The sequence below is a fragment of the Vipera ursinii genome, assembly GCF_947247035.1.
Source record: "Vipera ursinii genome assembly, chromosome: 2".
In the NCBI taxonomy this organism is placed as follows: Eukaryota; Metazoa; Chordata; class Lepidosauria; order Squamata; family Viperidae; genus Vipera; species Vipera ursinii.
Window position 1 is genome coordinate 50737685 of NC_139513.1, and position 12029 is coordinate 50749713.

At 37.3% G+C, this 12029-nt stretch overlaps 1 protein-coding gene across 5 annotated transcripts in view; it reads right to left on the reverse strand.

The window, feature by feature from the left end:
* Positions 1–3201: 3201 nt before the first annotated feature.
* The window catches only part of SLC6A6 (solute carrier family 6 member 6), a 57831-nt gene continuing 49003 nt past the window's right edge, over positions 3202–12029 (reverse strand). For 4 of the 5 annotated variants that reach the window (XM_083353830.1, XM_083353829.1, XM_083353827.1 and 1 more), the window contains 3 exons: positions 11100–11270; positions 9009–9145; positions 3202–7724 (listed from right to left, as the gene is read on the reverse strand). In XM_083353830.1, the coding sequence (XP_083209956.1) occupies positions 7580–7724; positions 9009–9145; positions 11100–11270 (453 nt within the window). In that variant the 3' untranslated portion in view covers positions 3202–7579. The remainder of the gene's footprint in view (positions 7725–9008; positions 9146–11099; positions 11271–12029) is intronic. The other variant, XR_014491349.1, reaches the window with a different exon arrangement.

The following is a 12029-nucleotide window of genomic DNA, read 5'->3' on the forward strand; positions in this document are numbered from 1 at the left end:
CCCTTCCTATGCATTTTGAATGATATAAAGATGAAATGCATTAAATGTGTATTTTTATCCATACATTAAGAGTGTATTCCTGTACAAAATATTTTTATATGCTAATTTTCTTATGTATCTATGAAAGCACAATATTCAAAGAATATTTTAGTCCTGTTTTGGACCTATTTGTAAATCTGTGTATTTAAATGGTATTACAATTCCTTAGATTTTTTTTAAATTAAATAAAGCAAAATAAATTATAATGTATGTTTTCTTTAGAAAGTTAACTTATCATAGTGACCTATCTGTAGGGTTTACATCTGTTTCCACAAAGGTGGCTGTAGTTTTATGATCCTTATGAGAGCCAAAGAATTTATTATATAAACAAAGGAAACAAGTAAGACATCTTGTCTTACTGACTGGCCTTTACTGCAAGGAAGTCTTTGTAAAATGGCAGCATAAGACATCTTCTACAATTCTGCTACTGACATTCCGGAAAAATGGTAGCTCTTGTGCCCAACTCAGTCATAGTGCTGATTCTTACTTTGCCATATGATTTTACATTCACAAATAACTACAGAAATGTGTTTATGAAATCACCAGAACTCACATTTGCTATTACATTAATTTTACAGTAACTGTGAGGCTGAAAGTAGACATCTGTACACGGAATTTTTTTACTTCTAGTTAATGTTAAAAAATATTGCTTCTAACATACATTACTTTGTCTAACATCTTTGAGCCGTTTTTTAGGCAGGTATTATTGAGATGTCTGGCCCTTGGGTAGCCATTAAGTGCTACCTATTAAGGCAGGGGAGGTCTCTCTGTTGGAGAATTATACGATGAAATTACTTTTTCCTAGTAATACAATGGCCTCCTTCCTCTCGGATGAATTCTTATCCATGTGGAAGGGATCCTAGCTGGTCTAGTTATTATGGTTCTTCAGTTTACAACTTGATCTCCTTTGGACCAGAAAAAGCCTGGTTGAATATGAAACATTCAAGAGGATTTGCTCAAAATCTTTACTTGGTAACCATGAGTGTCTGGGAGACTGTATGTATGTATGTATGTATGCATGCATGTATGTATTTCCCACCTTTATTATTTTTACAAATAATTCAAGATAGTGAATTATCCACCTTACTTCTATTTTCCATGCAACGACAACCTTGTGAGGGGGTTGAGCTGAGACAGAATGACTGGCCCGAGGTCACTCAGCAGGCTTTCATGGGTAAAGTGGGACTAGAATTCAGTCTCCTTGTTTTTAGCTTGGTGCCTTTACCACTAGCTTTGTCTTGGTGCCTTGATGCCTGATAAAATACTAGCCAACATCCTTTGCCCATCTCGAAGGAGAGCCCTTAACCTTGCCTGTTACAATTTTTGCCTCCCTTGGAGAAAATGTCAGAAAGTCCCATGTAAGCATAACCCTGTCTGTGTCATTTGAAACAATTCCACATGTCTTCTCGCAATGCCCTTTTTTATAGCACATAGCAATAATTCCTCTTCTGAATTACAGCCATGCAAAACTCAAACAAGAACACTTCCTTTGCTCAATGTCAATTAATTTTCAGAAGTGCTGGTAGGATGTAGTTCATTTAGAGCAGACATGTCAAACACAAGGCCCGGGGGCCGGATCCGGCCCACGAAGTGGTTTCATCTGACCCGCGAAGCCATCCTGGAAACAGTGAGGGAACGGCCCCCACTGCCTTGGCCCTGGCCCAGAGACCCTCAGATCTGTCCCACTCCTGCCCAGGCCCCCATAGGCACCCTTGATGCGAACGATGTAGAGCTGGCCAAGCCCACCCAGTAGGCCATACGCACTCTAGCCATGCCCACCCAGTAGGCCACGCCCAGCCTGGCCATACCCACCCGGCCCCCTGAGGGCTACCGCAATGCTGATGCGGCCCTCAATGAAATTGAGTTTGACACCCCTGATGGCTATTTATTTCTTTACTTAACTTCTGTTGTATATTCTTTGTAATAAATCAGACAGGTACAGCTCAGCATAATACCGGTAAATTAGATTAACTCAAAAAATACTGAATAAAAATTAAATTGTATCAATTAATGAAACATCAGGCTACAGCTTGGCTTAAAAGAAAGAAGTTGATATTATAGTTGATCATGAGTTTCTCCAATTCCTCTTGCAATATTAGGCAAGAGAACAAATACTTCATTTCACGCTCTCCTGTTAAGGAGAGGATTGCTGTCATTGGCATAAAAACAACGGTACAGGTAGTCCTCGACTTATGAGCATAGTTGAGGCCAAGATTTCCATTGCTAAGCAAGACAGATAAGGGGGCTTTGCCCCATTTTATGATCTTGTCAGTTGTTAAATGATTCATACTGCAGTTGTTATTTAGTATTAAATGAATCGGGCTTCCCCGTTGACTTTGCTTCAGAGGGTTGCAAAAGTTGATCATATGACTGCAACCATCATAACTACATGCCAGTTGCCAAGCATCCAAATTTTGATCATGTGACCATGGGATGCTGCAACGGTCATATGTGTGGAAATTATCATAAGTCACTTTTATCAGTGCCATTATAACTTTGAATGGTCACTAAACAAATGGTTGTAAATTGAGGAGCATCTATACGGATCTCTGATCTAAGATGGGGATGAGTTATTCGGGTTTTGTCAACTCTTGGGAAAAAATAAATTAATATGAAAATTTAAAAAAGACCGTGCCAACATGAATTGACTCATTCCAACAGGAAAGGGTCTGGGAAAATTTCACTGCTTCATCCATTGATTTACTACTTTTGCTGATCATGAAAATAACACAGTGCAAATTTGCAGTGACTGCACTGATCATCTTTCACTATAGTTCGTATCCTTGAAGTGCAGCGAGGCTTCAAAAACTGTCTTCTGTTCTTCCCATATTCTTTTTGAGGATCTCAGTAACTCTATCCACTTTTCCTTGGTCAACAAAATAGGTAGAAATGTACCCCCTATACATAGCCAATCTGTTGAATTCTAATAAGAATGTTAGAAATATGGTATAAAATATTTTAACAAACCCTAAATAATAAACTGTATTGATGATCCTTACAGATCACAACTTAATAAATTAGTGAAGATGCAGACATGCCATTTTTATGTTAATAGTACTTAGTAGAATAGCATTTAAGCTTTAAATGTATCTAAATGAAAACTTACTTGAAGGCATTTGGAGAAAAAAACCCCACAAGAATTATTTGTTCACTTTATACATGAAAGGTTTTTATTGTTTATTTGCAATGATTACAAACTCATCTTAAAAAAGCAAAATGACTTTAAAATATTGATACCCATTTCATTTATCTAAAAAGCAAAATGGATAAAACTGCAAAATACAAACATTTACTGTATACATATACTGTACCAAAAAAACACCTAATTTTCAGGGCTGAATACAAGTCAAATTCTTGCTCCTATATAAATATTCCTTTCTGGAACAAAGATGACAGTTTTAAAACGTATTTTAAAAAATTATTCTAAAAATTATTCTTAAAAAGAGGGTAGTGTCCTCTTAATCCACACAGCTACTCATTAGTAGTCATAAGTGCGGATTTGCAGAATTAAAAATGCACACCAACATTTTCAGTAGAAATAAAGATGTCTGCCTTATTTTATAACCATAAAACCTCTGGAGTGGCATTCTTTTCATAATTGCAACGGCACAGCTACATTAATGACACAAGAATGTTCTAGTACAACAGTGAATTTATCAGAGTACAGCACTGACAGGTTGAGGTCCGTTGGGGAAGAGAGATTAGTGAACAATCTCAGGCTGGCATTTGGTTACTTACAATCCGACTCCCTCCATTCCTAGCAAGACACAGCCACTCAACATGATTTGGCTACAATGTTAGTGTCTGCCTGTTGCTGTGTAACACCTGTTGCTGATCATTAGTGGGTCATTTGGGAGCTTGTTAGTCCTCTTTCTTCTCCCAAGACAGCTTGTTAACTATGCAATCTCGTTCCCTCTGCCAAAAGAGCTTATGTTAATTATGCAATCTAGAACAGGATCTTCAGAAAGACAGCTATTTCAGTTGACTTGGCTTCTGAAATAACCAGGACTCGGCAATGTGGGTTAGGCATTTTCTGTATGTTCCTTGAGCCCAGCCACAAACTGCAAGATTAGGGCTCTAGCCCTAAGCATAGTCACTGGAAAGGAAGTTCCACTGAACATGGTATGGCTTGTTTGCAAGTACATATTTAGAATGAACCTGTAGATCTCTGGAACAAGTATTCTCTTTGGCCAAACCTGCACAGTGTGTATTTTGAAATCTGCATGTCAACTTCTATGTTTTTAGATAACGTATAATTTTCCTTTTGCCACATTTTATTGTAGAAAAATACTGATTCCTCTCCAAAGATTTGGATCCAATTGTGTAAAGCTAAGTTTCTGATCTAATTCTACAGATAGAAACATATGTCTCAGAGGCATATTACATTCATAAAGTGCATGGCCTTATCTTCTTTCCTGAAAAGAGCATGCATATTGCATTTTTCTTTTCCACCTCTCCTGCATAGCAGAATCAAAGTAATTTAGCATAAATGCAGATTAGGCAGGCTGCTATTCCTTTTAAACAGGATGGAGAACAGGACATGGGCTGATGGAATATACTGCCATAGATGGAACCGTATGCATGTTATGTGATTGAACGTTATATAATTTTCCCTGCCAATTGATTAGCATTAAGAGTGTAATCCTTTTTGGTAGACCACTATAGACCTTCAAAAGCCGTCCTTTAGGTTTATCAAGATTACTTAATACTATGAGCAAGACTTTGGATTCTATCAGTGGTTTTACTACAGGGCAAATTTAGGGGAGTAGAGAGATTGGTGACTCAACTAGATATTTGGTCAAGAATGGTGAAAGGGCTGAAGTGTTCCTGATTTGCTTTCAGCAAAGGAAGATACTTCAGCTTAGGATATAAAAAACTGAGTTTCAATTTTGGATTGATTGCTAGAAATATTCAATTAAAATTGTACATCGGGGGATTAAGATTGTTTTTCAGTAGACAATCACTTTTTGTTTATTTTTGCCCTGTATCTGTAGAATTTGTCCATTTAAAGAGTTTGTGGAGTAAGTGGCTGGGTTAAGTAAAAAAACTGGTCTCAGGCCCTCTTAGCTAAAGCAAGCTATGACAACTGTTTTATCTATTTATTAAGCCAAATGACCTCACCAAATGACTCTAGGCAGCTGACTTGTCAATCAAAAATTCCAAAATGTTTCTAGCTTCTCCAAACTTTCCTTTTACAACACTGGTATTTTTACATGTTGTCTCAGAAGCAGATTTCACTTATTGTCCTGGTACTTTACTTTTGTGTAAATATGGAAGGTTTCATGATGACCACAAAAGCAAAAAATAAAATAAAAATGAAACCTGCCAGAATTTTAGGTTTTCTTTTATTAGAAATCATCTGTTCTCCACTTCTCCCTCTTCGTAACGTATCTCTATTCCTGCCTCCATGGCCATTCAATTCTTAGTCAAATCATTTATTCTCACGAGGTTTTCAGCTGGACTGATACTCTGCCTAGTAAGTTTAGTTTCATTATAAACAAGTACAAATGTCTAAAGGCAATTGTGAAATGTGAATTACTTATGCAATTATTTAACCATACCTTCCATTAGGAGTATAGTTAGCTATGAGAAACATTGACAGCTTGAAAGATTGGATGAAGAGAAGGACACATTTCCAGACATCTAAAGAGCCTGCCTTGGCTGGAAACCTGAAATGGCTGGTTGCAAAGACAGGTTATGTCCAACTGTTTTGACTAGACATTAGCAAATGCCCATTTTAACCTGTTATAAACGTTTTCACCTTATGAACATCTAGAGCATAGTTTAGGAAACAAGCCATACTTCCACGACAACAAATTGTTGAACTCTTAATGTACTTCCCGGTCCCCACCCACACCCCCTTTTTTGGAAATACGACGATTTCTTTGAATAAACATTAAGAATATCCCCACCCCATATCCAAACCAGTTCACCCACAAGTTAGTCACAATACTGAATATTTAACTTCTTCATTACAAAGGATGGATAAAATAGGCCACACAATTCTACAAAGTGAATTAGAAAAAAAAATCAATCTTGTTGCAGTCATAAATAAGTAGAAAATACAAACAGATTAATAATTTTCCCTGCCCCAGCCCCTCCCATCCATCGGCCTTATTCAGCAGAATCTATTCTTAACATTCAGATATAACACATTCTATTATTCACAAGTTTTGCTGTATGAAAATATGATCCTTGAAACAAAAACTGAAGGTCGACGGGCTAAATCTTATGTGACTATTTATTTTTTCTTGTAAGACATGACTTCAGGTCATGATTGGAAAACCTGTTTACTTTAGCTGGAAGGAACTGATTCTGATTGCAAAATTTAACCTTGAAATAGGTTGGGTATTACTTTTCTTAGATGAAAGTCTACAGTGTGGGACTGATTCTCTGGTTTGTTCTTGAAATACATCCTCTCATGCTATCTGCTTTAGATTATCCCCTTGGTTGATATATCTGCTTTTGGTTCAGTGGTTGTTCTTGAAACTAGCAAAATATTGCACTATCTTTCATGTAAAATGCACCAGGGAAGTCAAGTGAACGAACTGTTAAGATTTGCCTCCATCCTAATTTCTCGCTGCCTTCAATGATATCAGTGACTTGTGCTTCATTTAGTTAAGCTGCAGTCCTATCTGGAATGCAATGGAGTTTGCAATACCAATGCCCTGCATCTTTGGCTTTGCAGGATTAGAAAACAAAGCAAACAGTAGCTTTCTCTTGGCTTCCTTGCTTATTTTGTATCTAACCTTTTTACTGGCCATTTTTCAGTACAGTAGGAAGATAAACAATTTCCAAAGGATTTGTACTCTGGAAGTGTTTACTTATCAGCTCTTGGTAACAAGAAAGCAAAGCATTTCCATCCATTCATGGCCACCTGCATATACTGCAAGCTGTGTTCCCTCAAATAAAATAAATCACAGATTCCATCCACAAACAAATATTAGCTACGCAAGACACCTGATATAACTGTTTTGGTCCTTTATTTATAGTGTTTTATATATATATAAAAACTAACATAACAAGTATGTGCATAATACATATGCAGTGGCCATAGATAGCATAAGACACAAACTGATTCTTAATTTCTTTCTTTTCTTAAAGCCTATAGGAATGTTTTCAAATACTGGCTAATTTCCAGTTTTAACTACAGTATCTGTCACTGACAGACAAAATCAGCAGAGATTACAAAGGAAAGGGGTTTTGCTATTTCTGGCTCACAATCCTGCTCAAATTGTGTTTACTACCAATATAAAGCTTAAAGGGGCACCCTTCCCCCAAGATCCATGGCCATATGGAAAAGGATTGAGCCACTACTCAATGAAGGTTGAAAACAGGTTTTGCAGGATTTGGGGTGAGTTTTCCAGAGGCAAATCCTCATTCTGGAAAAAGTGGGGAACTTAACTTACCAATAAAACTTCCGTTGAGCATTTTATGCCTCGTTCAGTCTAAAATAAATTCATAGCTTACTTGATCTTCCTTGTGTTTCCTTGGATCAGTGGATATACATGTCAGTTCAAGCCTGTGAACATCAGTCTATTTACTCTTTCTCCTTTTTCTTTCTGTGCTTTCTTGTTTCAGTAGCTTCATCAATACGTTCTAGTGGACTATTTTCTGCATCTGCACCCACCGCTATGCAACTTAGCTGACTGGTACGATACAGGCCCACTACTCCTTTTTTCGTTCTAACAAAGATAAAGTTTGGCAAATTTGTGACTTTAAATATGATTTGCAGTATCTTTGTAAATGTAGCATTATGTAAAGAGTTTTCTGACACTAACTTAATGTTCTAACAAAATCAAAGTCCAAATGACTTATTTCTCAGGTGCAGACTACAGGAATGGGCCAGTTTATATATTCTTTAGTTACATGATTACACTATCAAATTTACATTTTTGTCTAAGACTGAGATAACACTAGGTGACAGATTCAGGCTTACCAGCATTTTACATCAACTCTTTAAATCTAAGAGAAACTCAACCGTACTCCAAGCTGTATTTAAGTCTTCATAGAAACTTGTTACTGAATGTAGAATCAATTCTTCCTTTGATGGAAGAAATCATCTCCTCTGCCCCCCAAAAGATTATCAGTTAAAATGCCTTTCCAGGAAGAATGATTCTGCCACCTTTTTAGAGCGTGTTCACAAGCTGCTCAGATTATTCCCCTGGTTCTAACCCCCTTTTATATTCATTTATCAAATTTACATGGCCGCCCATCTCATAAAAAAAAATTACTTTGGGTGGCATACAACAATTGCAGCTACAATATTGCAGCTTCCAATTATCACATAAATATATTCCCACATGGCTCACAGCAACATTAAAACATTTACTCTTTCTTTAATTCTACCTGCTTCTACCAAAAGAAGATAGTGCCACACCGTTAAAAAACAGTTTCTAAAATGCCAGTTGTTTTTTTTTGTTTTTTGGTTAAAAAAAGTCCAAAATGAAATTTTGCACTACCCTGTTCCCAACCACATCAACACTCAGAGAAATCTAAAGCTTGTATATGTGCACATGTATGCATACGTTTCAGCGCAATCCTACATATGTCTACTCAGAATTAAGTCCCATTATGTTCATTGAGGCGTATTTGCAAGACAGTGTTGCATAGGATTGCGCCTGGGTATACTGTTGGCAAGAAAAATCAACTAAAAATGGTAAAGTAGCAGTATGAATAAAAGTTAGTTAGATATGCTGTGTGGAAAACAGAAGATAAATTCCTGCAGTGTGCCTAATTTGATATGAAAGCTCTGTTTCTAAATAGAGCAGGACAGCCATCTGCTGTGATTTACTTTACAAAATATTAAAAAATAAAAACCAAACACACAAAAAATTACTTTCTCTATGAGAAATAAAAATAACCCTAGTGCAAATATAAAGCTCTGTAAACCTGGTCCTATGAAAGATTCTATGGTTAGTAAACAGCAGTTTTAAAGCAGGTGTCCTCCTCTCATAGAGAGAGCTCACATTGTTGTCTCCACGATGACATGACTTGGCTTGATCAGTTCTCCGTTGGCCAGGCCAGGAGGGCCAAACGTGGCAGCAACCTCGGTTTCTTTGTCCCACCGCGTGATCTCACGAGGAGCAGCCATTGTCTTCACCCTCTAGGGAAAAAAAGCGTACATGGAAATGAAGAGACTTCCAAATTTATGGAGGCTAAGTCTGTATTAAATAGTCAAGATGTTACCTATTTTGGATTCAATTAGGAAGAGGTACTTGGGAATATAGCGAAGTTTAAACACAGTAGTTATTGGCTGTTGCTTTTTCCAAATTCACACAGCCATGAAAAAGATATGGCTGCTTCAGTAAGCTGCACATTGATGCTCCATTCCAAAAAGTACTGAACGTATTATTAAATATGAGAGCTATTTACCATGAAAAAGAATATGACAGATTGTTATCTTTCCTTGTAAGTCAAGAAGTACCATTTCAGTTTGATTAAAATTACTATTTTCAAATTGTTCTCTTTATCAATTTCCAATAGACTGACTGTCCATCGGGGAGAAATTGAGCAAGAGGTTGGATAAGCAGCTTTCCTTAGCTTATAATCACATACTTCAAATAGTAGAAGGATTCTGATTCACATGCTTAGTTAAGCAAAAGCGTGACCATTATCAAGCAATATATTTATAGAGGGTGTGATAACCAATTGGATATGGTTTGATCCCAGAAGCCACTGTCTACCCCCTTACCAGGCTGGGATGAGAAAGCTGATCTTATCATTAGGGCTGTGGTTGGCCAGCCAAAAAACTGTTGGCAAGCGAGTCAGAAGCAGCAATGGAACCAGGCTGACACAATGAGATGCAATGCCAGAGATAACTGACCTTCAGATCTTATCATTAGGAAAGTGTAATGTAAACTGGGGAGGCCAATTAGGAAAGTAACGCAAGGAAGGAGGTTAAATTTCCACTAGATGGCCCCCCAACTCACATTGTAGCTAGTGAAGTCAGTTCCTTCCACTCTGTGCATGATACAAATGAAACGTGCAACTTTTACGGAGTGTGCGTAAGGAGAGATGTGCACTACCTGAGAATACCATAGGATTTCCTGATCTTGGAAATCTTTTTGAAATCTACTATCAAAATTTATCCTAACTTTTCTGCGATTTCATGGTGATGAATAGCTTCTATATAAAGGAGTCAGTCTGGTATGGTGGTTTAAGGCCTCCAGGCTAGAAACTGGGAGTCTGTGATTTCCAGTCCAGCCGTAGGTGGGAAACCAGTTGGGTGACTTTGGATCAATCCCTCTTTCTCAGCCAAGGGCAAACCACTTTTGAAGAAAATGTTGTTCAGAAAGCTGAAAGGATACAAACTGGCTCCAGAACATAGAAAGCAAATAAATGATTAGCTTCTATATAACTATATATTCTATTTTTTTGCACACTGATTTTATGATAACACTCATAACACTTTTTATGTAATGTTCTTTATATGAGAAAATATGACATAGTACAAAAGCTATGCAAAGCACAGATTATTGGATAGGGATCAAGTTCTAGATCATGGTCCTGCCTTGGGGATGACTTGCTATGGTATGCTATCATTCAAACACTGGTTTTCAAAAAAATAATAATAATAGACATTTCCTCACTGAAGACACAGGCACTATTAGGGCTAAAAAAGTTGAAAGTCTCTGCTTTAGGAAAATAATCTGGGATAGAAGGTTTACAAGTATAGTGATACGAATCTAATTTATTATTTAGCATCATACCAATGTTTAAACTCTCCTGGCTATATTCCATTTTCCAACTAACCAGTTGCTGAATTTGTTTCAGCCATCTTTTCTAATAAGTGAATACGATCAAAAGACAGATGTTTAAAATGTTACCGAATCTTATTCTGTTCAATAGAGAAACAAACTAAAAATGTATCAAAACAGTGCCTGTACAATAACCACATCTGCTGAAATGAACGACTGGGAACATCTTTGTAAGCTGTAGAAACTACATGCCAGCCCTGGATAAACTGCTGTGTTAAGGGATCAGAAAGACCGCTTCAAAGAAAATCATCTGTTTGAATGCTTAAAAGTTCTGGCAGTTGATAGTTGTTTTGGATTTACCTCAAGGAGAGAGCCATCTGACTGCAGGATACGGATAACTGTAACCAATGGGATGCAGATCATAGATGAAAGAGCAAGTATCCAACCCAGACCGATTGCCCACGTAGGGTAGATGTAGTCTTTGTTGTAGGTCAGGGGAGTATACTTGACTAGAGAAAATATGAAGCACCCCTGTGTGAGAGAAAAAGTAAAGCAAAGAGATTCAAGCACATGAAACAATTATGCTTTCTTCAATCGACAGTTTATATAGTGGAATGAGTCACCAACAGCCTTTCAAACACCTTATTGGGGCTCCCTGGAGCCTTTTTAATTGTGATTGTTGAAATCAACAGAATTTTTAGAGGGCAAAATGTGAACGATAATGTAAAACTCTAAAGTAATCCAAACACCATTCTTAAAAAAAAAGTCCTTAAAACCCAAGGAAAAGTATAAAATCTTGGCTCTTCCACCCCTTCACCGTACCTATTGTGGCCTTAGTTCCCAAATATTGTTAAGACTTACTCAGCTTTGATTTACATTATCTGTGATTAGTCTAATGCAGGGGTCTTCAAACTTGGCCCTTTTATGACTTGTGGACTTCAACTCCCAGAATTCCTCAGCCAGCATGGCTGGCTGAGGAATTCTGGGAGTTGAAGTCCACAAGTCATAAAAGGGCCAAGTTTGAAGACCCCTGGTCTAATGAAAGGAAAATGAAACTGACAATAAACTTTTTTTTTCAAGGACAGAGGGTTTTTTTTGGGGGGGGAAGAGGGGTCTCTTTTTGATTCCTAAGTCTTCATAGTCTTTTTACCTTGGTAGACATGGCGGTATTTTTTTAAAGTCTTGGGCCTCTGAACTTACCTCCCTAACTCTTGCAAAAGCTTAGGAATGAATTAATCTTTAAATGAGGAAAGAAGATATCCATAAAATTGTGCTTTAAAAACTCAGGGT